At 37.8% G+C, this 27831-nt stretch overlaps 1 protein-coding gene across 1 annotated transcript in view; it reads left to right on the top strand.

Moving 5' to 3' along the window:
* The first annotated feature begins 323 nt into the window (after positions 1-323).
* LOC127654149 (B-cell lymphoma/leukemia 11A-like) overlaps positions 324-27831 on the top strand; it is a 37712-nt gene continuing 10204 nt past the window's right edge. The window contains exons 1-2 of the mRNA XM_052141182.1: positions 324-532; positions 5028-5363. Of these exons, the coding sequence (XP_051997142.1) occupies positions 478-532; positions 5028-5363 (391 nt within the window). The 5' untranslated portion in view covers positions 324-477. The remainder of the gene's footprint in view (positions 533-5027; positions 5364-27831) is intronic.

The following is a 27831-nucleotide window of genomic DNA, read 5'->3' on the forward strand; positions in this document are numbered from 1 at the left end:
TCTATATAATTAAAGTGAGTATTATTTTCCAACCATATATAGTCTCTCTCTCTCTCTCTCTCTCTCTCTCTCTTTTTTACTCCCTCTCTGCCCACTGGCTGCAGCCACATGCAGCCCATCATTGGTTTTTATCACTCTGATCCCCCTCCCACTCCCAGGCTTCCTCCCTCTGCCTGTGTTGAGTAAGTCTATGTCCATCATCTACCTCTGGACGGTCAAGTTCGCTGGCACGTCACGTCCGCACTTGAACTTGCAGCAACTCAAGGGGCTTCGCTTACTTTCCGTTCCGCTCTTCTCTTCCTCTCCAAGAAGCCATGAAGCCCATCACACGCGTCCTGCCACTACACGCTTCTCTTCTGTACGATTATCTATAATTCATTTGGGATACCCGATGCATCTCTGAAGAAGATTTTCCCTGCGGACTCTCTTAAGACTCTGGCTCTTCCCGATGTGAGCCCAGCTGAGACCGCGTCCAACATGTCTCGCCGCAAGCAGGGCAAACCCCAGCACTTAAGCAAACAGGAGTTTTCGCGTAAGTTTAAGTGCATGTATTTTTTTTCTCTCTCTGTATCTCAAATACATCGTTAACAGTCAGTTTTATTTGGAGTTTAGAGAGGTTCGTCTCAGACGTAACGCAACGCAGCATAACGCAGGTGTCTCGAGACGCACTTTTAAAAGGTAGGCTACCTGATAAGATAGCTGGACGCGGCGCAACAGTCAAGCACGTCCGTATAGCGCGTTGACATAGAAAAACTATCGAAAACTTGCACCTACGGACATAAAAACGGTGTGAATTGATTGGGGCGATGGAATGAAGTGCGTTTGTTCCGTTATGCAGTGATTTTTGACGCGTAAAAGCAGGTTAGGCCTATGCGTTTGTGTGCGTGTAATATATTATTTATAGTATTTTTTTAATGAGTTCAAGAGGCACAGCTCTGAGAAAGTCAGACGGACTAAGAGCGAAACTTGAAGTTTGCGTTGCGCTTCATAATGTAATTTAAGGTTTAGCGTCGGTAAGAAAACGGGATTTCTTTAGTTATTATGTGTTTAGCTTTATCATATATGCTGGCTATGCAAAATTCGCATTTGACGCATTAACCGCGTAAGCTCTGTTTAAAAACCCCGCGCGATGTTTTTTTATTTTTTTATTTGTATTATTTTTTATCACATCAAATGTAGCATATTCGTATTTCACTGTCAAAAACTGACAAACGTAAAGCCCATTATGTAATTAAAATCTAGCTACATCTATTACATTTTAAAGTGTAGTTTAAACTTAATGTTTGGATTTAAATCCGTCTGTTAAATCGCTTTTGTACGCGTTCACCGATACGGCATATATGCGTTGCGCAATGTAGCCACTAGGAGGCAGAAAAATCACATATGAAGGACCAGTAAAGATGAGACTGTGAACTTGAACTTGATCTCGTTTAAGTGTATTTATCCACACATCTCTTGTCCTGTATCAATTTACAGAGTGATTTTTATCATGTAAACATTGCTGTGGTAGATATATTTCATTTTGGTCACTGCGTTTTACTGTTTATGATAATGTGCGGAGAGAGTATAAAGAGGCACGAGCTGAATCCCTTAAGTCTTAGCATTTGTGAAATAGCTCAGCTTGTAGCCATACACCAGAGAGTGTATTGTTGGTTTAACATGTGTTAAAAAAAATCTTTAAAAATGTAAATCTGATTTTAGAGAGAATATCACCTTGATGTAATTAGTGTTAATGGTAAGAGCAGAGATGCCCAAACCAGGGCTCGTGGGCCAAAGTTGGCACATGATGACATTTGATTTGGCCCACCTTGCCATATATGACAAGAGGAATACAGAGTACTGTTTTATACAGTACTCTGTATAAAACAGTAGTATATATATATATATATACACACCATTCAGCCACAACATTAAAACCACCTGCCTAATTTTGTGTATTGTTTAATTCGTGCCACCAAAATAGCGGCAACCCGCATCTATTCTTCTCACCACAATTATACAGAACTGTCTGAGTTACCATAGACTTTGTCAGTTCGAACCAATCTGGCCATTATCTGTTGACCGCTCTCATCAACAAGGTATTTCCGTCCACAGAACTGTTTTTTGTTTTTTGCAGAAACACTCAAACCAGCCTTTCTGGCACTAACAATCATCCATGTGATTATCTAATCAGCCAATCCTGTGGCAGCAGTGCAGTGCATAAAACCATGCAGATATGAGTCAGGAGCTTCAGTTAATGTCAGAATGGGGGAAAACATTTGGAGCATGGCATGATTGTCAGACTGGCTGGTTTGAGTATTTCTGTAACTGCTGCTCTCCTGGGACTTTCACACAGAACAGTCTCTAGAATATACTCAGAATGGTGGCAAAAAAAAAAGAACATCCAGTGAGCGGCAGTTCTGTGAATGGAAACGCCTTGTTGATGAGAGAGGTCAACGGAGAATGGCCAAAATGGTTCAAATTGACAAAGTCTATGGTAACTCAGATAACCACTCTGTACAATTGTTATGAAAAGAATAGCATCTCAGAATGCTATTCTGGGATGTTAGTTGTTACTCTTTTGGTGGCACAAGGGGGACCTGCACAATATTGGGTAGGTGGTTTTAATGTTTTGGCTGATCAGTGTGTGTGTGTGTGTGTGTGTGTGTGTGTGTGTGTGTGTGTGTGTGTATATATATATATATATATATATATATATATTATGAAATAATAAATGAGGGAAACTTTGATAAAATTTGATACAATACAGTTTGAATTAATGTAATGATTACTTTTGGCCTGTGGCCCTCAATCAACTTTGATTGTTGGCTCTTTCGTAGGAAAACGTTTAGGCACCTCTGGGTTAGAGAATGAAAAATGGCCTTACACTTCACAATTATTGTCCTGTTTCTCAAGAGGTTTGAATTACACTTGTTTGTCCAACACATGATCTGATCTTAGTCTTTGTTCCAGTTAATTTAAGCTGACACAGAACACTATGTCTTGAACATGTCTTGAAAAAAGCCATAGAAGAGGACTGATTCAAATATTTATGTTTTTTTACTTTTCTTCAGAATGTCTCATACTGTCAACCCCACATTTTGTCCTATTTGACCTGACCCAGAATTAGGGTTAACCTTCCACTGATGGCAACAATTTCCCTCAGCCCTGTTGAGGGGCATGGCATGGCTTTGATTGCTCTTTCATACACCGATCAGCCACAACATTAAAACCACCTGCCTAATATTGTGTAGGTCCCCCTCATGCTGCCAAAACAGCTCCAACCCGCATCTCAGAATAGCATTCTGAAATTATATTCTTCTCGCCACAACTGTACAGAGCGGTTATCTGAGTTACCATAGACTCTGTTAGTTCAAACCATTCTGGCCATTCTCTGTTGACCTCTCTCGTCAACAAGGCATTTCCATCCACAGAACTGCCCCTCACTGGATGTTTTGTGTTTTAAACTGTAGTAAATACTAGAGAATGTTGTGCGTGAAAATCCCAAGTTATCAACAGTTACAGAAATACTCAAACCAGACTATCTTGCACTAACAATCATGCCATTGTCCAAATCACTGAGATCACATTATTTTCCCTTTTCTGATGGTTGATGAGAATATTAACTGAAGCTCCTGACCTGTATCTGATGATTTTATGCACTGCACTACTGCCACACGATTGGCTGATTAGATTATCGCATGGATGATTGTTGGTGCCAGATGGGCCGGTTTGAATATTTCTGTAACTGCTGATCTCCTGGGATTTTCATGCACAACAGTCTCTAGAATTTACTCAGAATGGTGCCAAAAACAAAAAGCATCCAGTGAGCAGCAGTTCTGTGGACAGAAACGCCTTGTTGATGAGAGAGGTCAATGGAGAATGGCCAGACTGGTTCGAACTGACAAAGTCTATGGTAACTCAGATAACCACTCTGTACAATTGTGGTGAGAAGAATAGCATCTATTCACATGGCACTGTTTTGGCAGCACAAGGGGGACCTACACAATTTTAGGCAGCTGGTTTTAATGTTGTGGCTGATCGGTGTGTGTTCCGGGTGTCCTTCTGGGAACTACCCCACATACTCCCCTCAATAGCTAACCTTTGTTCAGAGGATTCCAACACTTTTAACTAAATGGGTTCCAATCATCTTGAAGTCAAATTAGAATCTATTTTTTGATTCTCAGAGGTGTTAGGTTCATTAGGATGTGAGATTGACAGGATAATGAAAAGGATCATGCGACAAAAGTGAACAACCCCCTCCTCTTTACCATTAATGCACCATTATGTACCATTACCATTATAGCCATTGCAATGTTTTGCCTTCGTCTTTCGTTTTGCATCTTCTCTACATCATATAGATTTTCATTGACTGTCAGTCTTCCTCCGATAGTAGTGTCAACATTTTAATAAAGGATACTAACTGTACAAAATACTGTGCTGATGCTGTTTTTTGCATTGTAGCATTGAAGCTTGGAACAGACCTTTACTGCCATAGACATTAATAGGGCATCTCCCAACTTTTCAGATTTGTGTTTGATCATTGTGTGTTTTTAATGATTTTTAAATGACACTTAAAAACTCAATATCTTGTTATCTTGAGTATATGGATACATCTGTGGCTTAAAACAAAATAAATCCTGGAAATATCTGTGTTTATTAATTCTATGCTGTAAAAGTAGGAACCTTCAATGTTTGGTACATTTAAATAAATACCTTATCTACCTTATCTAACCTACATAAATTACCTATGTTGGTGCAACCTAATGTATCCAGTTTTATAGTGTACCTCATCTAGAGCTGGAACTACAACTTCTGTGAAAAATCTATAAACGTCCATATGACACCTGACTCCATATGAAATATAACACTTCTAACACTACTGCTAATGTCAGTGACTTTTCCATTTGTATGAAAATAGTTATAATTAAGACTTATGCTACATATAGGCCTATAATTATCACTTATCAAGACATTATCAGGTTTCAGGATGGATATGACAAGCTATTCTGCCATTTCACACCTCCTTTTTTGTGTTTTTGCTATAGCCGAGCCAGTGACGGCAGATATCCCTGAAAACCGGGAAAGCCAGCCCGGATCGGAACCATCCACCCCTAAAGGGGACCAGGATCTTCTCACCTGTGGCCAGTGTCACTCCAGGTTTTCTTTGGCTGACATCCTAGTGTTCATCGAGCACAAACGCAGGCAGTGTCAAGGACGCCTATGTATAGACAAAGGTTCAGACCTGCCACCGTCGCCTCCACGTGCAGGTCTGCGGCGGGCCTGCGCCCCTGTGGAAGTGGCTGTTCAAGTTTCACCCAGTGGAGAGGAGTACTTAGCCTCCACACCGCATGGATTACGACCCAAGCAGGAGAATATAACAGGTAGAGTAACCAGTGTTTGATCACATTTTTGAGAGATGATTCCAAAGAGTTTTAAAAGTGGATGCTTTTGATTGGAGGGGCCCTGGTGAATGCCCATATACCATATTTCTCTTCTTTCTTTTGCCAGGAGTGCAAGTGTTCGAATTGAGGGGGGTCTGGGGGAGATCCCTGACCATAAGAGTTAAGGGACCCAACATAGGATATCAAAATGTAACTTGCAAGGTCCGTTCTGTTCCAAAAAATTTAAACAAAGAAAGACTAAAACGTATGTTGAATTGTTGTTGAATCTGACATAATGTGATTTTATTTTACTGAATTCATCTTTTTAGTAGTCATACAAAGCTAAACCCCAAGAGGTCTGACACAATTCGAACACTAGCCAGCACCTGAAAGCATGCACGTTTTTCAGCCTTCTACTTTCTGAGATTGTGATTGCTCTGTTTGTCTTCTGGAAAAAAACTACCTAATCTCATAGAATGAACGTTACTATATGCAACTGCTATGTTATGATATTGAAACATTTTTATTATAACACATCATTTGAAAAATGATACATTTTAACACTTGTATTAAAGGCACACCTACATTTACACACTTATTCCAATTCAGTTATCTTGCACGGTAGCTCACTTGATAGAGTGCTGGACTTTGGACTTGAAAGTATATGGTTCAAGCCCAGCCACCTTCAAGCTGAGATGTGGGTTTTGTTTACATTTCATTTGCTTTTTACATCTCATGTGCTTATTAGAAAACTATTGGTGAGGATTAGGTTAAAGTTGTAGGTTACTTTACATGCCTCTCTACATTTCATAAATTTCATTCACTTTCACACAAATAACAACTACAACAGCTGATCATGAATTTATTAAAAAAATTTTTGCACTATTACTCACACACTTCTATTTTATGATACCAAAATTTTCATTGTTTGAAAATAATGCATTTTAATGCTTGTATTACAGCCACACGCACATTTAGACATTTATTCCACTGTGATTAGCTTGCTTGGTAGCTCACTTGATAGAGTGCTGGACTTTATACTAGGAAGTCTGGGGATTGAGCCAGCCTAGCATGCAAGCTGACACATGTGATGTGAATTTTGTTTACCTCTCATTTGCTTTTTTGTTGCATGCTTTTTTAGAAAAAAATTTTTAAGTTTAGGTTAAAGTTGTAGGTTAGGGAGGTTTGTTTTAATCATTAAAACCTCTATCTAACATTTAGCCTACATGAAAAACCTCATCTGATTACGAGACAGTTTCACTCACTTTTGTCGCCCCCCCACTGGATATTTCAATTGAAAAGTGCTGCAAAACGGGTAATAACTTTGTTTTGCAAAAATGTTGCCATGGTCATGTAATGTTCATAAGATCAGGCTGGGAAACAATGGTAACTGGACTTGAGGAAAATAGGACCTGAAGGAATATAGTGTAAAAAATTCCTCTCGGTCAATATGAATGATATATTTCTCTCTATTCATCTCTTTCATGTGGGTTTTGCAGATGTTGCTGCATTCAATGTGGTTGTCACAAGGTCATATCACACCAGTAAATATATGGCTGCAAAGTGTTACATTCATGCTGGAAAAAAAGAAAGGAAAATTATTTTCAGCTGTCAAAGACAAGATCTTCCTTTGAGCTGTCCTGTTCCCACAGATCGGTACTGATTCTAGTCATTTTCATAATTATGGGAGGTTTCCCTTTGCGTTGGCCACACAGCACCCAAAAAAATAAATAAAAGCATATGTTCTTGAAGCTCAACTGATAGAACATTGTGCTAGCTATGCCTACGTTGTAGTATATATACTATAAATATATACTGTATATATATTTTTTATAAAAAAAATATGTCATGCACTGTAAGTCACTTTTGATAAAAGTGTTGATGAATGTTCAGAAATTTGAATTAATATGTAAATGCATCCAGACTAAGGTAGCTAAGCAGTTTAAGGTGTTCAATGTAAAGCTGTTTCCACTGGGATAATGTTATTAGGTTAGTGCATTGTCAGAAAAAAAATAAAAAATAAATGCAAAATACAACTTTAATTTTGTCAAATAAACTCCATTTTAAAGGTTGATTGTATCTAAAGTAGAGGATAATCTAATGTAGAAAAAGTTAAGATTACTTGAAGAAATCAATAAAGTCATCTTTTGTGCCATTTAAGTCAGAGCAACTTAAATTAGCACATACAATGTCAAGTGTTTTGTACTTTATAATCATTCATATTTTTGAGTATTGTATTGGGTTAAAGGAATTTACAGTACAATCCAACTTGAATTGTTAAGTTAGTACAACTAATTTGCCTGAAGTTGAGTAAACTCAAAAATACTTTGCAAAGTTTTCAATTTGGCTTATGATTAGGATATATAATAATGTTTTGGAAGTTGGCATTTGGCTTGAGCTCAAAATGAGGAAAAAGTGTGGAATCTCTCCATTTTTATAGATCTTTCACTGTTAAGGGTGAAAATGTGCAGTTGCTATTTTGCACAGTGGTTGAACTGATAGGGTGTTGCACTTGTAATGCAAAGGACAGGGTACGAGTCCTGAAGAGCACGCAAGTCGATAAGTGAGCCAAAAGTGACTTAGAAGCACCACAAAATGACATGGTTTAACGATTGCATTTTTCACCTCACATTTGCCTTTATGACACTATAGGTAAAGGTTAGGTTTAAGGTTTAGGGTAGGGAGGTAAGTAGGTTTTGTTCATTTAAAACTTGATAGAGAATTAGCTTTAAATATCTGATCTGTTAGGGACAAAATTTTACTCACTTTTATCACCACACAGTGGACATTTTACCTCTGACCTGCAGCAATATATGTTGTGAACCACATCATATCATTTGGATAAACATTCATGTCATTTTCACGAGATCAGGCTGAATATTTTTTAATTAGCCTATTTTTGACTTGGCACATTGTTTAGGTCACTGAAACTATTTGTTGTGTAATTGCATTAGTTCATAGATATTATGCAGTCCATGTATTTTCCCCCCATAAAGCCATGGCTTGTAATGCCATAAAGCCTATCTTTGTGTGTTTCTCCGGACACTGAGTGCTTGCCCGCCATGGTTATACAGGTCACACGCCTTCACTGTTACATGTAAAGCACATGCGTGATCGGCAGTCTCGCATCACGCAAGCAGATGTCCGTAACAACAGATGGAATTCTGTATCGGCTGTAAATGTTGAATCCATTTAAGGTTCATGCTTGGATAAATTTGCATGATAAACAATTTAAGATATGCATATGGACAGAGCAGCTTTTAATACCCCCCTCACTTAACAACAGCGCATCACACCCCCATTTTATTCAAGTCTAAATGCCACCAAGCAGACCAGGCGATCGGACGGGGCAATAACCCCCTTATGCACTGACTTCCATCCCCCAACCCCCTTATCTAAACTCTCTTTTTCGGTGGTTATTTTCTTTGAGGCTTAAATAGGTGATCCCTCTTTTATTAGTATTTTCTGAGCCTATACCTGGTGGCCTTGACTTAAAAAGCAGTTCTTCAAGATGTAAACACAAAGAGCAGAGCTTTGAAGATGTCAAATAAAATTAGTTAACAACTATATTTTATTGTAGAGATCATATTTACATTACACGTTAACTACGTGTAACAACTACTTCACGTGATTAATTAGGATGAAATGTACTCTTTCTGTTATGTTCTCCAACGGAGGCTGGTGTTCTTGGCCTTGGCTTTGACATCTTTGGCAATGATCCACTCTTCTCCTGCCATGGATGGTTATGGATCATTAGCTGCAAGAGAGCAAATGGAAAAGGACAAGACAGGAAATTTGGGGATCCCCCAATAGTTCACCATCACTGTGGAACTTTACAAGCTTAGATGCATAAAAAATTGTGGGGAACAACACTAAACAAAGTGGAAACCTGCAACTGCAATTACCCCAAGGATCTATTCTATCTTGATCTAACACATGAAAATGATTGTGGTTGGTGTAATCACATTTTTCAGGTGAATTTAGTGCGATTAATATGATTTTGAATAGCAGCTATTTTTCTCTGAATGATTTGAAACTGTAGAGTGCACAGTGGAGCTGATGCAGACAGTTTTTTTTAATGTTATTTCATAGAAATATTAAGTGGATGATTTGTTCGAAGTTTGAAGTTGTCGGTGGATGAGCAAGTTTGTATGTGTTTATTTGTCTATGGTTTGCAGAGTCTGTCTCAACAGAACATGACAGCAAGTTTGACTCGACAGATGCTGCCAAATGGTTCACTTTCAGTTGGCATAGTGCAATAAGTTGGCACAGAGTAGGCGGCATAGTATTTTTATGTGGTCAAGTTTAACTATTTGTGGTTGACATGACACTTTTTAAGCTTAACAGACATTTCCTGCAGTGTGACATGCTATAATTAATTTAAAACTAGTCCAAACAAAATATTTTGAATAGTTACTTTGCAAGATTATTATTAATTGAGAGTCCATATGGAATATTTGTACTTTAAAAATGTATTTGTCACACCACAGGACTATATAAACAGATCAATTATTTTTATATTTATATACTCATATAAATATTAACCTAAAATCTAGATGTTGAAAAAACTCAGGTCTGTGTTACAACGTTTTTATCAACTAGCCATATGGGTTGTTGTCACTTGCATGCTATCAGGGGGCTTATACAGTACAGTTTACATTTGTGTAAATATACTGTGTGTAGAGCTGCACAATTAATCAAAATGTATCTGTTGCAATCAACTTATCGTGAAATGTGTCAATTACAGATTTCGCTTTTGGTATTCTCCAGTCATGTCAAAACATTGTATTTGCGATGTGTTTTTTGTGCGCATAAATGCAGTGATTAATTAGAGTGTTTCGATTAGCATAGGTGCAGACAGAATCTAAATTATTTGTCAATTTCTGTGCTGATTTTGTTGAAAAATCTACAAAATGTTGCAGAATTGATTAAAACATGTTAAAAATTGTTCAACTGGGCTGCAAAGGGACGAAAGTTGCTCCATGAGCACTATGCATGAGACGTAGCGTTACACAGAATACCAAAGTACACTTCGGCCCTTACACTGTATAGTTTAATGCAGGCTTTGATTTTGCTGTATTTTTCCTTAACAACATCTAAAAGATCTGATATGGAATATGCTATTTACAGTATGTAAAATAATGACTGATATTAGCAAGCCCATACAGAGTTTGCACATGCAAATCTTTTCAGAAAGCTTTGCAAAATTGTACATCTTCTGCCTCTAGATTGTTTGTTTATTATATATCTTGGTGAATTAGATTATATTTGTATCCACACATAACAATGTAGTATTATCTGTTTAACACATTTTACCATATTTAAGTTCATTCCACAGAATTCTTAATGAGACTGATATATGCGTATTTCTGCTAAACATCTATTAGTCGTTCTTCTCCACTTATGTTAATGTAATTCCAGGACAAGGAATTGTTGTAAAATGGTGGACTCGATAGATATATATATATATATATATATATATATATATATATATATATATATATATATATATATATATATATGTGCGTGCGTGTGTGTGTGTGGTCTGCAGCTGGTCTGTGTTATCTGTGTTCTATAGAATGAGATAAAGACCAAGGAGGCCCCTTACTGTCTGTGTCTTGGTTCATGGTTCCACCAAAATCTCTTTCTCTGTCTGTCTCCTATATCTCCCTTCCACTTTAGTTTTACCTCTTTATCCACACTTTTCCATGCACTCTAAATTTATTTTGGAACCTTAAGCCTTTCAGATCAATCAGTCGGACTGGAGTTGCATTGCTACACTGTGAATGGAAACTGTTTAATCTATATATGGGGAAGTATGTCAACGTTAATAAGTGTCTGTAAAAATACTTAAGACTATGATCGTTGGACTTTGGAAATGGCTTTTGACAATGCATAGGTGGGCAAATATTAATTTAATAATATGGAACTGTGAAAAGCACAATAGAATCAGTTCTGTGAAGATGTATCATTCAGTTCTTTGAACTTGAGTATTTAATTTTGCTAATTTACTGCAATGGAGGCGCTGAAAGGGAACGCAACAAAATGTTTAGGCTTTTATCTTGGGAGACATACTCTCTTCCTCTCTCTCTCTCTTTCTGAATCTCGCTGATAATATTCTGTGGCTCATTTGAATTTGAAGCACTTCTTTAATCTTCAAAGCCTTGATTGCTTTATGAATATGCATGGTACGCTCAGACTTTAGTTCATTACCTTGTTGTAAATTCTAATGACCATTAGTCCCTCTAGGTAATTGCCAATTATTTTGCATATTTGATTAGCCCATAATGAGTTCATTCTGTTGATATGCGCCAAGCGAAGAAAGACACTCAAGAAATAAACAGAGCAGAAAAGAGCTGTGCACCCTTAATACATATTTTTAGAGAATTTTCTCCAAGTTGCACTGTTTAAGCTACTTCATAATGATTTTATATAACAATTAACATTTCATGAAATGGTAAACAAATGTCCGCTTCCCAAGCACCAGACAAGAGCCAAAGATATAAATGATTAGAGGTCGACCGATAGTGGGTTTTGCTGGTACCGATAACCAGGGGCGAAAATGTCATGAAAATGTTGGGGGGGGACAGTAAACATAACAATTCTCAAGAGCAATTTTTGAAGGGGACACCAAGGTTTTTTTTGTTGTTGCCCCATTTGCATTTGTATTATTTTATTTCTTAAACAATTATTTTAAGAATTTATCATTATATTATTTACAATACACATATTTTAATGATATTATAGGGGGGTCCTGACCACCCCGACCCCCCCGCGATTTCCACCTATGCCGATAACTAAGGTGGGAAAACGGGTCGATAGCCGATTAATCGGCCGATAGTTTTGAAAGATAACTTTCCTCGTAATGTAAAATTGTGCTAAATTTTGGAAGTATGATTAATGGCACAGACATTTCACGGTATCTCTGTCGCCCCCTTGAGTGTCGCGGTTTATTTCTGCCTCAGTAACACAAGTACACACGTTTAGTATGTTCAACCTAAATGACAGTATGATCATCAATGAAGTGATACCATAGATGTGGACAGTTTGATGTAATGTCCACTAGAGCTCCTCTTGTGTCAACACTGAGACTACAATATGTACTTGTGTTGTGTTATAAATGAGGAGCATCTGTTTGGTTGACCAATGGAGGATGGGGGCAGTGTTCGAAAACTATTTTTGCAGTTCTGTTTTGTTCTGCTAGTCTCGCAGAAATGTGGATATTTTCCCTGAATTTGATGAGCGGACTGCGGTCATGCAGTGTGACTGGGTTTTTGCCACTGAAGGTAGGTTTAAGAAATCAGCGGCTGTGTTTAATTTTAATGTAAGATGAACTGCAGCTGGCACTACCTTTATGTGCCTCATCACAGGTGCTGGCTCACCTCTGGAGCCTGTCTTAACCCTGTGTCTATGTCATGGGGTGTGAGAAGAGACCGGCAGGGAGGCCGACAGGGGCACAATGGAGGGATTGTACTCAGGGCGGGGGGCTCGGAGGCTAAGGCGGCCCTGGCTGTGGCCAAACAGGTCGGGCCAGACAGCATGATAGATGGCTTTGTTTAAGGGTGCCGGGGTGGGGGGGGGTGCTGAACTTGAGGCACTTTGTTTATCCTGAATAGAGGGGGTGCCGGAATTATCTATCTGCCGCTCGCTGAACAGCTTTAGATGGACCGAGAGAGGAACCAAGAGAATGACAAAGAAACATATACAAAAATGCCACCAGAACAAGTAAGGAAACCAGACAGATGAAAAAAGAGATTTGAGGGCAGGTTGAGAGTGTTAAAGGGATAGTTCAACAATTTAAAAAATCTTCTGTTCAAAGAAACAAGGAGATGTTAAGTAAAATGTTCAAGCTGCTCTTTTCCATCCAATAAAAGTGAATGGGGACCAGGAGCTGTCAAGCTTAAAAAATGACAAAAAATGACAAATGACTCATATTCAGAGTCTTCCGAAGCCATTCAATAGCTTTGTTTGAGAAAGAAATAAGTAAATTATGAATAAGTAAATTATAGAATAAGTAAATTATGGCAAAATTAAAATTTTGAGTGAACTATTCCTTTAAGTGAGGAAGATGGTTAAACTTAAAATTCTGAGAAAGTTCAAAAGAACTACATTTAAGTAGAATGAATGACGTAAAGCAGGGGTCCCCAAACTATGGTCCGCGGGCCGAATACGGCCCGCCCCCACATTTGGACCGGCCCTCTGAACAATGCCATGCAGAGAAATATTTTTACAATTTAATTTTAAATATGTTTTAATCATATCATATTTGTATTTGATAATACATATTGGCTTTCAAAATAAAATTTCCCTTAGTTATAATTATTAAAGTAGCCAAATTATTTGTTAGATTCACCCGGATTAACGTTCCATCGTGATCGAGCGGGTGCACGTAATCCAGCAAGAAAATTTAAAGTGACAACAAAATGGCCAAACGGTTGGGAAAGAGAAAAGTTGATTCCGAATGCAGGGTATTTAACCAAAAGTGGACAAGTGATTATTTTTTTGTTCAATGCAAAGAAATGGCTGTTTGCCTCATCTGTCAAGAAACAGTCTCCGTGTTCAAAGAATACAATCTGCGCCAACACTATGAAACCCGCCACAGAGACAAGTATGCGAGTTTACAAGGCCAAATGAGAGCAGACAAAGTGTCGAAGCTAAAAAGTGGACTATCTGCTCAGCAAAATACGTTTGTAAGGCAAACCCAGTTGAACCAGTCATCCATTCGAGCTAGCTTTCAGGTAGCTAAACTGATTGCAACCTGCGGTAGGCCATTCAGTGATGGTGAGTTCGTAAAGAAATGTATGAATGCTGTTGTGGAGGAGGTGTGCCCCGATAAGAAAGACGTCTTAAATGCGGTGAGTCTGTCCACAAGTACAATCACCAGACGAATTGAAGAAATGGGGTATAATGTATATGCCCAGCTGAAGGAAAAAGTGAAAGAATTAGATTTTTTTGCATTAGCGCTGGATGAAAGTAATGACTTGCAGGACACGGCACAGCTGCTCATTTTTCTTCGCGGAGTTAGCTCAAACTTTGAAGTGTCCGAGGAGCTGGCAGCCCTAAAAAGTCTCAAAGGTACTACGACAGGGGAGGATATTTTTGGTAAAGTGTGCCAAACGATAGAAGAGTTGGATCTAGACTGGTCTAAGCTGGCCAGCATCACGACTGACGGAGATCCTAGTATGGTTGGCGCGTCAAGGGGACTGATAGGACGCATGAATAGAGAAATGGAGGAAAGAGGTCTCATGCCCCCTTTACAAGTACACTGCCTAATTCACCAGCAAGCACTGTGCTGCAAAGTTCTGAAGTGGAATCGATTATGAAAGTGGTGGTGTCATGTATAAACTTCATCAGAGCAAACGGACTTAAACACAGGCAGTTCCAAGTCTTTCTGTCCGAGCTAGAGTCTTCTCACGGAGATGTGCTTTACCACACAGAAGTCTAGATGGTTAAGCCGGGGCAGAGTTTTGAGGCGTTTTTACGAGCTGCTACCCGAAATCAATGTTTTTCTTCTGACAAAGGGCAAAACTGTCCCAGAATTGATCGACACAAAATGGAAATGGGACCTCGCCATTTTAACAGATGTGACAGAAATGTTGAATGGCCTCAGCGTGCAGCTCCAAGGCAAGGGGAATCTAATATGTGACATGTATTCCCACATAAAAGCATTTGAGGTGAAACTAGCACTGCTTGTGGGACAAGTGCAAAAGCAAGACTTCACCCATCTCCCTGTTACCCAAAGCCTCTCAGCTGAGAAACCAGTGGTCCCATTCCCAGCTGAAAAGTCAGTGGAAGCGCTGGAAATGCTGAAGGCGGAGTTTGATGTGCGATTCCGTGAGCTACATGTCCACACTAAAGAAATCCGCCTTTTTCAGAACCCTTTTGCTGCTGACATTGACGAAGCCCTGCCTTCTTATCAGTTTGAGTTGGCTGAGTTACAGAACTGTGATGTTCTGAAAGACGCGTTTAAGCCCAACAGTCTCATTGAATTCTATACTGCCCTCCCTAACGAGACCTACCCAAACATCAGAAGGAATGCAATGAAGATGTCCACACTTTTTGGCAGCACGTATATCAGCACCATTACAAACCCTGACGGTCGCTGTCCATTTCTAGATCAACTTGGAGGAGCTCAGGTATTTTAAATCGGACTAGACAACATGCACACATGCACTCTTACACGTACACAGTCCTCATACCTGCTGCCTATATATCAAATGCCACTAGGTTTCGATGCACTTGCTCCTGCTCTAGTTCAAACCAGATGGCTGGCCTTGTCTTCACTTGCGTGCCTGTTTTAAAGACAAATCACACCACATGGACATAGACACACAAACACAAGAAAGAGAAGACAATGCATGAAATAAGGCCAGGAGATAGTTCATTGGATTTTTTTGAATGATATATACTTTGTGAACTGAATAAGATAGATGTCATGAAAAAAATTACACATCCAGTTTTGTATGGAAAAGAACAATTAGCTGGCAGTGGGCAAAACATAACGAATGCTACATAACCAAGAAATCTTTGTGTGTGCATTCATTAAAATATTTCGCATAGAGATAAATATGTTCCTTTGCACGCTCTTCACTTGTCTGTCAGTTGACCTGTACATTTGCATATGCATTTATGCAGATTTTGTTGTGGGGACTCTCACGCACAACAGGGGTCTCTGTGTGTCACAGTTTCACAGTGTGCATTTCTGCATCTTTGTGTGTTTGGTCTTGTTGGGTGTGCGTCTGTAAGTGCAATAGAGTGTGTTTTCACAATCAATCTGTTTTTCCGATATCGTTCTGTTGATGTCACTTTTTCATATTTTCAGTTTCTATATGTCTGTGCGATACAGCGTCTCTGACCCTACAAAGTGGGCCACTACTTCCAGATGGTGCTTGTAGCTTTGTTTGGTAAGTGAATATTTGAGCTGTAGATGCCCTATCAATATCCCCCCTGAATGTGGATGGGTCTACAAACTATACATTCACAAAATTGTTACACTTATCCAAGAATAGGTTTAGTTCTCACATATTTCTGTTTAGCCTACATGAGATGTAATTTATTTTGTGAAAGTGAGGGTCAAAGTAACTGAGGCCATCGCTGTCAAGATTGAGGTCGCTTAGATGTGCTCTCCTTGTCCATTGAGTTTCCTCCTTCCTCATTTGAAAGAACTCAGAAAATCGCGTTTACAGTGGGGAACTATTTTGACCTTTACCTGTTACTGCTTCTCTCTTTTCATGACAAATAGATGTTAAGCTCCAAAAGACCAAAAAAAGCACCAAATAAATATCAACTTGTATATTCCAGTCTTCGGTAGCTGTACAAATTTGTTTGTAAAACAGTCCAAAATGGAAATCAGCAGACGATAAGACTGGAAAATTTGTGTTCTCAGTTAGCCTGCAACACATGCAAGAACCAATGACATTTGGTATCATCTAATGAGTCAGTTCTTTTGAATCTACAGCTCAAAACTTACAATGCATGTGTCCAGTATAGTCAGATTTTTAAACAAATTACTCTTATAAGCCAGTTTTTTTTTTATCTACAGCACAAAACATAGAGCAATTCCAGTTTAGTCTGACTCCCGAACAAATGACTCTTATGATCCTGTTCTATTTCAGCAAATCAAATACATACAGCATAATCAGTGTTGTCCAATTCCCAAACAAATGATTCTGAGCCAGTTCTTTTGAATCTACTGCGCGAAACATACAGCATATTCAGTTTAGTCAGATTCCTGAACAAATGACTCTTGTTAGCAGGTTCATTTGAATCTACAGCGCAAAACATACATCGCTACAAGTGTAGTCTGATTCGCAAACAAATGACTCTTTTTGTGATGGTTTTTAAAAATCATTTAACACAGCTCATCCAGTATCGTCCGATTACCAAAAAAAGACTCTTATGAGCTGGTTGTCATGTTATTATTGTGTGGTTTCTCCTTGGACTCTTTATTTTGAAATGTATTGTTGCCATCTTCGTCATGTCTGGTTTCCTGATTCCCTTTCTCATTGTTTTCATCTGTGTCTCCTTTAGCCTATCAGGCCTTTAGCCCTCATATTTCTCTTGTTCCCTGTCAATTCATATCTGTGTAAAAGCTGTTAAGGGTTTATTTTTCTCACTCCTATGTTTTTTTGTTTTCTTTGTTTTCCTTGTACATTGTGAGTTTGCATTTAATACCTTGAATATAGATCCACGTGTCTTGCCTTGTCTTTTCTTCTACAAGCCGTGACACTGGTTCTTTTTAGTTAATCAAAAACATGCAATGCTACCAGTGTAGTCCGAATCCCGAAACCAATAACTTTTATGAGCCAGATCTTTTGAATCTGTACAGTGCGAAACATACACCATGTCAAGTATAGTCCAATTCCTGAACATATCACTTTTATGAGCTGGTCCTTTTTATTATTGCAATTAATTAATTTTGTCATGTCCAGCTTGAAATGCAATAACAATAAGTAAATGCTAAAATAATTTTATTTCTTATTTCAAAGTACTAAAAGAATTGTTAAAGAGCATGTCTCGTTAAGAGATATCAGTATCAGAGAAGGAATTGTTAAATCCTTACGATTCACGTTCCTACTGGTCACTATGCTTTCATTGGAAACAGCAGTGTTATCATTCACCAAATATATCCTTTTGTGTTCCAGATAGAAAGTAATATATGTTTGACACATGAGGGTGTATAAACAATGACAGAATTTAAATTTTTGCATAAACTATTTCTTAGAGAAGTCTTTGATTACCCTTTGCCAATGGTTTGTCTTTGGACTCCCTTTATTTCTTTCGTCAACACTGTCAAATGTTCAAAACGGTGTCAAGAATTGTTCACTGTCTAGCCAGAGAGCAGATGTCCCTCATATGTCTTTAGCATCTCATCCCATCAGCTGTCATCGCCATGGAACAATCCTTGAGTATAGTGAGAGCACATTGGCAATTAAAGAGGTTAATTTGCTGTAACACTTATCAATGTATTTCTCTCTCTCTTGTCCCACCAGTCTTTCTATCCTTATTCTTTTGTCTGTTTTCTCTGCTCTTTCAATCTTTCATTTAATCCCGTCTTAGACCCCCTGCCTCAGTATCTCTTTCTTTCCTCTGTCACCTCATCCCTCTTTTTCTAGTTTGTTTGCCTCTTCTTGCATTTGAGCAACACCGTAGTGACATTATGGCTGTAACAAATTGAGCACTTGTAGAATGCAGGCATGAAACCATCACAAAGCTTCCATTTAGGGTCTTACTGACTGGACATAAAGGACCATGACAGTTTAAGTGGCGTGTTGAGTTTGCACGTGAAAGCGGGTCTACCAACGTTTAAGGCAAGAAGAGAGTTTGATGGGAATGTTGAAACAATGCAATGCTTTCATCGAGGAAAAAACTGTCAAGCAATTGTTATGGTATCTATAAATGTGATTATGGTTTGTTTGACATGCATAGATAGATTAACGTTATTTGGCATGTGATATTGGCGTGCCAAGCTACATATAGTCTCATACAGCCAGGCTTTTGACTATTGGCATTAAGTCTGGTCCACTTTGCATCTTATAGAGCAGGACAGTGCCCGCCCAATCTTTCAGTCAACTTGGTTTTGTATTGTATTGTTCCCATACATATTTCCCATAGGTATTTTAGAAAAGAGTTCTAAGCCATGAAACAAAACAACCAGCTCTGAAGTGAATGACACCATTACAAACTTTGATTTCCATTTTTGAAAATTAGAAAAAAGACATGGGTGCAAGACTGTGTACCTTATGTGTTACATGAGGGAATGAACTATAATCCTTTGAAGCATTGTGAATGACGCAATCAAATAAAAAAAAAAATGGAAAACTATAAAACTATTATTTTAAAGTTGTTGATTAGAAACAATATATTTTAATTCTATTGCAAAATATTCATATATTTTCAGTAGTTTGAGAGAGTTAGAAGACAGGCTCATTTGCATAGTGCGCCATGGGAGTGGGCGGTCACTCCAAGGCTGTAATTCTTTGATTGGTAGATCGTTGCCCTTCAGAATCTTGGGTAGTGTAGCTCTTCAACAGAAATTCTGCTATTAAAAACTCAACCTTAAAAGGAACTGTATGTCTTTAAAGATTTATACGTTATTGGTCCCTATATGGAAACAATTATTGGGATTTTTATTTCGGTAACCCAACTTTTGCACTCTATTGTGGCTAAGAACTGCCTTTTTAGATAGAAAATGTCAGTCAGAATGACTTGTATAGTGACAAATCACAGTACGTTTCGTTTTACGTGTCATTTCGGAGCGGGTTTATTTTAAATTGTTGATACAACAATGTAACGCAGTTCAATGGAACGGAGGAGGCGAGAACTGGCTTGGCAATATAAATTATATTTTAATTATAAACTTAAACAAAAAGACACAAACACACACATGACGGACATGTTCGTAAATTATCTCTCTCTCCCGCATCATCCTCCGCAGTCGCCCTTTATACCTCTAGGAGGCTTAATTAGCCTGATAAGGGACTGGGTGTGTATAATCACGACCCGGCCCCGCCCTCCACCCTGCCACACACAATAATAGGCCGGAATTGAAAAAAAAATATTTATATCACAGCAGTGTCGGTCCACGATCAGTTGTACAGAAAACACTGAAACAATTTGCAGAAATTTGTGTAGACATTGTAATCTAAAATTATGTTAATCTAAAAGTAATATGCACAGATTATTTCACACAAAAAAACTCTAGTTTACTTGTTTGCCCCACAAAAATATAAAAATCTTTAAATAAATTTAAGCCAACAAATTGGCAAACCCCTGACTCCTGAAAGTTGCATAGAAATGAATGCAACTTGTGAATTTAGCCATCTATGGCCATTTTTGTGTGCAGTATTATATTGGGTATCTTAGATCCAATATCCAACAATTTGATCCAACATGGACCCAAGCAGTGGGAGCAGTGATAAGGCCGTACATATCCATAGTTAATGGAAGAGTTAAAAAAAAAAAAAAAGATTTTTATCATTAACTCACCCTCATGTCATCCCAGATGTGAATGAATTTCTTTATTCAGCAGAACACAGATGATCGTTCCCTATTCTGATCCCCCTCTTGTCTTGTCATGATCAGCTGGATGATAATGGGTCATCTCCTGCCCTGCTCTGTGAACCCCTGCCCTCCTCGCCTGTCACAGCGAACTATCGTAGACAGACACACACAGTGACACTGTCACATACACAAAGAAACATCTAAACTCTGCGGCCCAGAACACTGAGAGAACAGATGCCCTCGTTGTGGTGTGGAGCCTTCTCTGTCATGTATAAAAAGGCAGAAGTCTTCATGTGAGTACACATATGGAAAAGAAGTGTTGCAAAGAAAATCAGTGGGGACCAAATGTAAAAGTTTAAGAATCTGTCTTTGAAAAACACATATTGATTAGCCACAACTTTTCCGAACACTGCTTGGTTGCATCCCTCTATGTCAAAGGTGGTTATGGCCATGGTGAGAATTCTAGTTGTGTATTTTAAAGCTTGGACATGTAACTCCCACATCATTTGTGCTTCGGAGATTAATAATAGCCTACTTCAAATCGTGCTGCTTGTCTGACAATTGTTTTGACATTAAGTTCTCTGAGATATACATTGAAAGAGAGACTTGAGCCATATCTAGCGACCTGAAATGACCTGAAATGAAAATTCTCTAATCATTTACTCACTCTCAAGCCATCCCAGATGTGTATGAGTTTCTTTCTTCTACAGAACAAAAATGAAGATTTTTAGAAGAATAGCTCATCTCTGTAGGTCCATATACAGTAATGAAAGCGAATGGTGACCAGAACTCAGAAGGTCCAAAAATTAGATAACGAGGTTTAAAAGAAATCCTTATGACACCAGTAGTATATCCATGTCTTCTGAAGCGATATGATAGGTGTGGATGAGAAACAGATCAATATTTACTGTAAGTAATTTTTTCCATCAATATCCACCTTTGACCAGCACCAACCTGTAGTTGCTGAATGTGAAAGTGAAAGTCACTTCCACACAAGAATGTAGAAGTGAAAGTGTAGATTTACAGTTAAAAAGGGACTCAAAATTTGATCTTTTTCTCAACCACACCTATTATATTAGTTCTGAAAATATGGATTTAACCACTGGAGTCATACAGATTAATTGTATGCTGCCTTTGTGATTTTGTGAGCTTCAAAACTTTGGCACCCATTCACTTGTATTGTATGGACCTACAGAGCTGAGATATTCATATAAATATCTTAATTTGTGTTCTGCAGAAGAAAAAAGTCATACACATCTGGGATGGCGTGAGGGTGAGTAAATTACGAAAGAATCTTCATTTTTGGGTGAACTATCTCTTTAATATTATCGAGGATATTGGCTCTTTTGCCGTGGGCCAGTAAGCAACTACCTAGAACACTCTAGAAATCACTTAAGGGACACGCTAAGAGAACGTTCACATCAAACGCATTTGTGCATCTGTCTGCACAATTTTTCAATAGTTTTTGCAATGTAAATATGTTGCTAGATGGAAGTCTTTGATCATTTTGCTGCATCTCAATGTATTTTTGTTTGTTTTTAGTTTTTTTAGTGTATCGCACAGGTGCGCTGAGTATATACAAGCCATATCAAGTTAAAAAGAATGTCAACTCTTAAAACGCATCTCAAGTCACCTGCATTCTGTACTATTTCCATACTTAAAGTAGAACACATTTTGTGGTTTGCAATTGTTTTCCAACATATGCATGCGCTAGGCAGATGCTTTTGAAAGTTGCTTTTTACAGTGCATTGCGCAGGCACAGCACGATTTAGACGCCATGCCAAGTTAAAAGAGATTCAACTCTTAAATACATGTCTCAAGATCTGTGTTCTGCTTTGTGTTCGTAGCACTGAGTCAAGCTTTTTAAGTGCATTCGGTATGAACGGCCCCTAACTATGTGTCTAACTATGAAGATTCTGAAAACTTCTGTATGGAAATATGAATCTCCAATCGCCATATTTAAAGTTGGCTTGATGTTATAATATAACATTGAATGAAATGTTGGTCTATATAATTGAGTTCTAAAACTCAATGAATAAGTGCTGTAGTACAGCAGATACTGCGGCTGTATGTGATTCTCACTTATAATACTTAAAAGTGCGAGAACGAGAGCAGAACCCAACAAGCTGATGCACATCTCCTACACCACTCTGTCAAATACTCTCCGCTTAGCTCCACCGCTCACGGAGATGAGTCCCTTGACCTCAGCGGGGCCATGAATGTGTACGGTCTTGCCAGCGCCTCCCTGGAATGTCTGGGGCCTGGAATAAGGGCCCTTCTAGTGTAGAGCTAGAGATGATCACAAGACTGTGTGCTGTCTTGCAGCTGCCTGAGTTTACAATAAATCCTGCTGTCACCAGAGGGCCAAAGCTCCTTCAGAGTATCCTTTCTTACTATTGTTGCTTCTCTCGATCACTCTTTCAACTTTTCATTCAGTTACATTACTTTAGTTAACCGCACGAGTGTCCTAAAGGATAGTTCACCAAAAAAGGAAAATTATGTCCTCACGCTCTGATTTTGAGTTCCACTGAAGATAGAACATGAGGGTGATTTTCGGGAGAAATACCTTTTTAAAAAAGAAATCTGTGCTTCCTTCTCTATAGCAAATAAAGAAGCTTTTGTCCCTTAATTTATTGTCTTCGGAACTCATTCACAGCCATCAAAAGAGTGCGACATAGCCACACCTATATAAACGCTCACTCTTATACTGGCAAAAATGTACAAGCAAACAAACGACTCACCCGGTTCTCCATGAGATTAAATAAGTGTTGTTGACATGTGTTTACAGGAAAAACCCCCATGCTAAAACCAGCATGAATTTCCATGTTGGTCCAGGCTGGTTTATGCTGGTTTGGTTTGGTGCTGGTCTAGGTGGTGGGCCAGTGGGGATGTCTCACTGCTTAAGTTTGTTTAGAAGCCTGGTAGGAACACCAGCCCACCAGCATCAAAAACATAATATACTGGTGACCAGCAATGCTTGTCTTTTCAACAGAGAAAATTGATTGCTCTCTGTAACCTCCGACACTACAGTCTCGTAAAAGTATGTACTGTATAAGCGTTGTGATCTACGGGGCTCCTGACAGATTTCTGGCAAGGGTGCACAGGTAACATTCCAGCTCTGTTTGAAATACCTTAATTCTTTAGTTGATTTATCTGTTGCAGTTGAGTACAATGAAGAAACCCCAGATTAATTAATATTATGTCATTACAATTGAAATATGATAGCCATGACAGATAGGATTCACCTGCCACATGCCTAATTCTTTTATGACAACACCAACCTGTTGTACAACATTGTAGCCAGAACTAGCTAAAATCAGCTGTGATTAATATACCTGAAATCTACATGAAAACATCTTTTGTAGAAAGCAATTTTGCACAAAGAACCTCCATACATATCAGGTTGATTTAATTATAACAGGCTGTGCACACAGAACATATTCTTGCACTGCTTTTTAATTGTTTTTTTTATGTAAACATGCCCTAGATAGACTGGTTCAGATCATTGCGGCATGTCTTGAGGGGTGATTCTCATTAAACATGAAAACAAGAAAACTTCCTGGTCATATTTAACCTGAAATCAATAATATATATATATATATATATATATATATATATATATATATATATATATATATATATATATATATATATATATATATACACACACATATTACCGTAAGACATCTGGATGTTTTACTTTTATTATTCCTATTGTTTGAAGTGATGAATTCCCATTAACGTAACACTGTTATTTTTATTGTATTAAAGTAAAAAAGATGCAATGACTTTTTACATTTAAATCAGCAACAATGAAAGGCAGTATTTGGAGTACTATTATAATGATTAAATACTTTACAAATTAAATAAGAAAAGAGAAAAGGTAAAGAGAATATCATAATGACCATCTTTTTTCTCATTACGGTAATGAGAATCGGTGGGTAATATGTGCATAACTGTCAAGAAAATAATGTCACAAGGTAACAAATCTTCCCATATTCAATACAAGTTAAGCTCAATCGTGTTTGGAGGGTTTGAAGGCAGAAATGCAAAGCTTGTAATTTTATAAAAGCACTAACATTAATTCTTCTGTTAAAACTCACGTATTATTTGTGCTGTAAAGATGTTTCAATTGCCATTTTTACAGTCAATTTAGGGTTTTATCCAGCTCAATGTCACCCAAATGAATAAAATGGGGTGAGAGTGGCCTGTCTCAGCCAAGTTATATAGAAGCTTATTGATGGTAAATGTTATGTTTAGAGTCCTTTCTCCATTTACCCTAGTTTCGTCATTGTGTGCTAGTGCTATTAAATGTGAATGTTATATGAGCATTGCAACTTAACCCTTGGGTTATGTTCTTATTTAAAACTGCAGTGTGTAAGTTCTGCATCAACGTTATTTCAGAAATATTGTTTTCTAACAGGTTTCCCCAAACACTCCTTCTGTCTTCCATTGGTCAACAAAACAGGGAGTCCTGCCCCTAACTCACACCATTGGTTAAGCCAATTTTGTGTATGATCGGTCAAACAAACAACAATTTTTGCAAGAGCCACAATATTTGCACTTGTCAAGGAAATCAACCTACAAATCGCTTACTTATAGGCCTATTTGAACAGAAATTTGAGTTCATTAAGCAGAATAAAGCACTTTTATTTAAAAATATAATTAATCAAATTATGGCTTGATTTACAATATCGCTCGTCCCCAGGACGCGCCAGATGGAAAGCCTTAAATATTGACCCCATAGCTGTTATGTGAATTGGGAACACTGATCTTTTTGTATTGGCCCCAGTACCAGAGCTCTGCCCGAGGGGGCTTCCTGAATGGATCGTCTCACCAGCCTAACTATCACATGCTTGTTTAAGCCTGCAGTCCTCTCACGGAGCAGGAGAATGCAAAGAAAGGAAAAGAGAAGAGACAGGATGACTTAAAATAATCTTTGTCAAGCAGTGTGGAAATGTTGGTGGGGTCGTAAAGTTTAGTGATATACTGGACCCCTTATGTATGCTATGTGTCAGGAAAGGCCTGTTGTGTTTATGGACTTTTCAAGAACTCTTTTAAGTAACAATTCGTAAATAAAGAAAGGTGCCATCCACCTGATATTATAGCTCAGAGACTGCACTCTCAGTGCTTTATTAGTAAGGTTGGGAACCGAGTTTTGAAAAACACCACAGCCAAATAATTTTCATAACTTTCAGTTCCGTTAACCCAGGCGAATGACTCTCATGAGCCAGTTCTTTTGAATATACAGCGGGAAACATACAGTGCATCCATTGTAGCATGATTCCTGAATGAAATAGTTGGTTCTTTTGAATTTACATATACCACAAAACATACAGCGCTTCTTACCACATGAATGACTCGTAGCACAAGGATCTTTTTAAAGGTACAAAACCCCATGTAATTCATTTTGTCAAGTCTAACTCTAATTAAACCAAAACCTATTACTGTAAGTCTCGTGAGACTTAAATACTGGAGTAATTACTCCTAAAATTCCTCAGGAGAAATAAAAGTATAAAAAACACACACACACAACATTGTTGACAAACAGTAACAGTATAGTGCTATAAAATGAATGTGCAAAGTTCAGATCATTTGGTCTTGGAAGAGTTTCATAAGAAATATTTGAGTTCATTTAAAAATCTTTGACTTTTGATTGCAGACATTGATATCATTTTGTTTGAGATATCTTCTGAAACTCGAGAGAAAACTCATGTGAGAAAGCAGACTTATAGAAAATTCTCCCTTTGCTCTTCATTTAGTCTCATTGCTATCTAGGAGAAACAACTGAGACCTTTAAAGAGCTCTAACAATCTTTACATGGGCAAGGCCATACACAATATTACATAGACCAAGATTTGAAGCGATTTAGGGGGTATATACACTTGGTCAATTCATACGTTTTTACTGATCAGATTGCTATCCGATTGCGCGTTTGTGTGTCATTCAGTTGAACTCCAAATCCGAGTGTAACTGAGCCGCACTGTGGACATCAACCAGCTCATGTCAGGGAGAGCACGTAAAGAGCTTTTCAAGCGCTCTGAATCAGAAACACAAGGGGGAGTTGGGCGCGAGCCTCTGCTGATGCCAGAGAACCTAATTGAACAAGGATAAACTGTGATTGTAAACACAAAGTGCTCTGGTTTCACTTTAAATGATCGTGTAATGGCAAATGTTCCTGTTTCATACATGAGGTGACAAAGGATATATTGATGAGGATGAGATGCACGCTTACTTAATTTCTGTGGAGTGATGAAATGATGAAACAAAATCTCCAGGGTTTTGCTTCATGAGAAACAAGGGCTTGTGGGTTTAATCAGAGCATTAAACTAACATGAGAAAGTGAAGAAATTTGGACAGAAATATTTTACTATTGCACAATGTAACCAAATATTATATCTATATATATATATATATATATATATATATATATATATATATATATATATATATATATATATATATATCTATATATCGATAGATATAGATAGATATATATCTATAGATATATATATATATATATATATATATATATATAGATATATAGATATATAGATATGGACAGAAATATAAATGTTAGACTCCCATACATTACTTTTACAAATAGAAAAGGATAGAACAGAAGAACAAGGACCCCTGCAACAGATGTCATGGCCCCCACAAAGCCCCCCACTGAACATCATGTCAGTCTGAGATTACATGAAGAGACAGAAGCAATTGAGACAGCCTAAATAGATAGAAGAACTGTGGCGAATTCTCCAAGAAGCTTGGAACATCATATCTGCCAACAACCAAGTAAAACTGTCCAGGTGTACTTGGGATAATTGGAGCTATTTTAAAGGCAAAAATGTTCACACCAAATATTGATTTAGCTTTTTATGTTTACTGGACTTTGTATGACATTAAGTGATAAATGAAAACTATTTATGTCATTATTTTTGAAGGCATCCTCACTATGCAACATTTTGTGCAACAAGTGCCTAAAACTTTTGCACAGTTCTATTATAAAATATATACTGTAAAATTACAGTACAGAGTAAAAAAGTAAAAAAAACAACAATGTAAATATAAAACTGACCAAAACTAAAGTTGACCGAAAAGAGAAAATATTTTTCATGTCATTCATAAGTTTTTAAAGCCTTAAAAAAAAATCTTTGATTTTTATGTTTCAAGTTAAATGTGTAAAAATGAATTCTTAAGGTGTATGAAGCACACATGCAGAAAAAAGCACACTCGTATATGACAATTAATTGTGAAAACCCTTTAAGAGACAATTAATCGTATTAATCACAATTATTGGTTTGACAATTAATCGTCAACCGAATTTCACAATCATGACAGCCCTATCCAATCAGCAGTTCCCATGTTATATGCAAATAATCAGAGTTTACTTCTGTGATTATGTTAATGCAGGGCAGGGTATTTAAAAGATGTGATTTATAATTTGATTAAATTTCCATGTGAC

Source organism: Xyrauchen texanus, chromosome 13 (assembly GCF_025860055.1).
Source record: "Xyrauchen texanus isolate HMW12.3.18 chromosome 13, RBS_HiC_50CHRs, whole genome shotgun sequence".
NCBI classification, from domain to species: Eukaryota; Metazoa; Chordata; class Actinopteri; order Cypriniformes; family Catostomidae; genus Xyrauchen; species Xyrauchen texanus.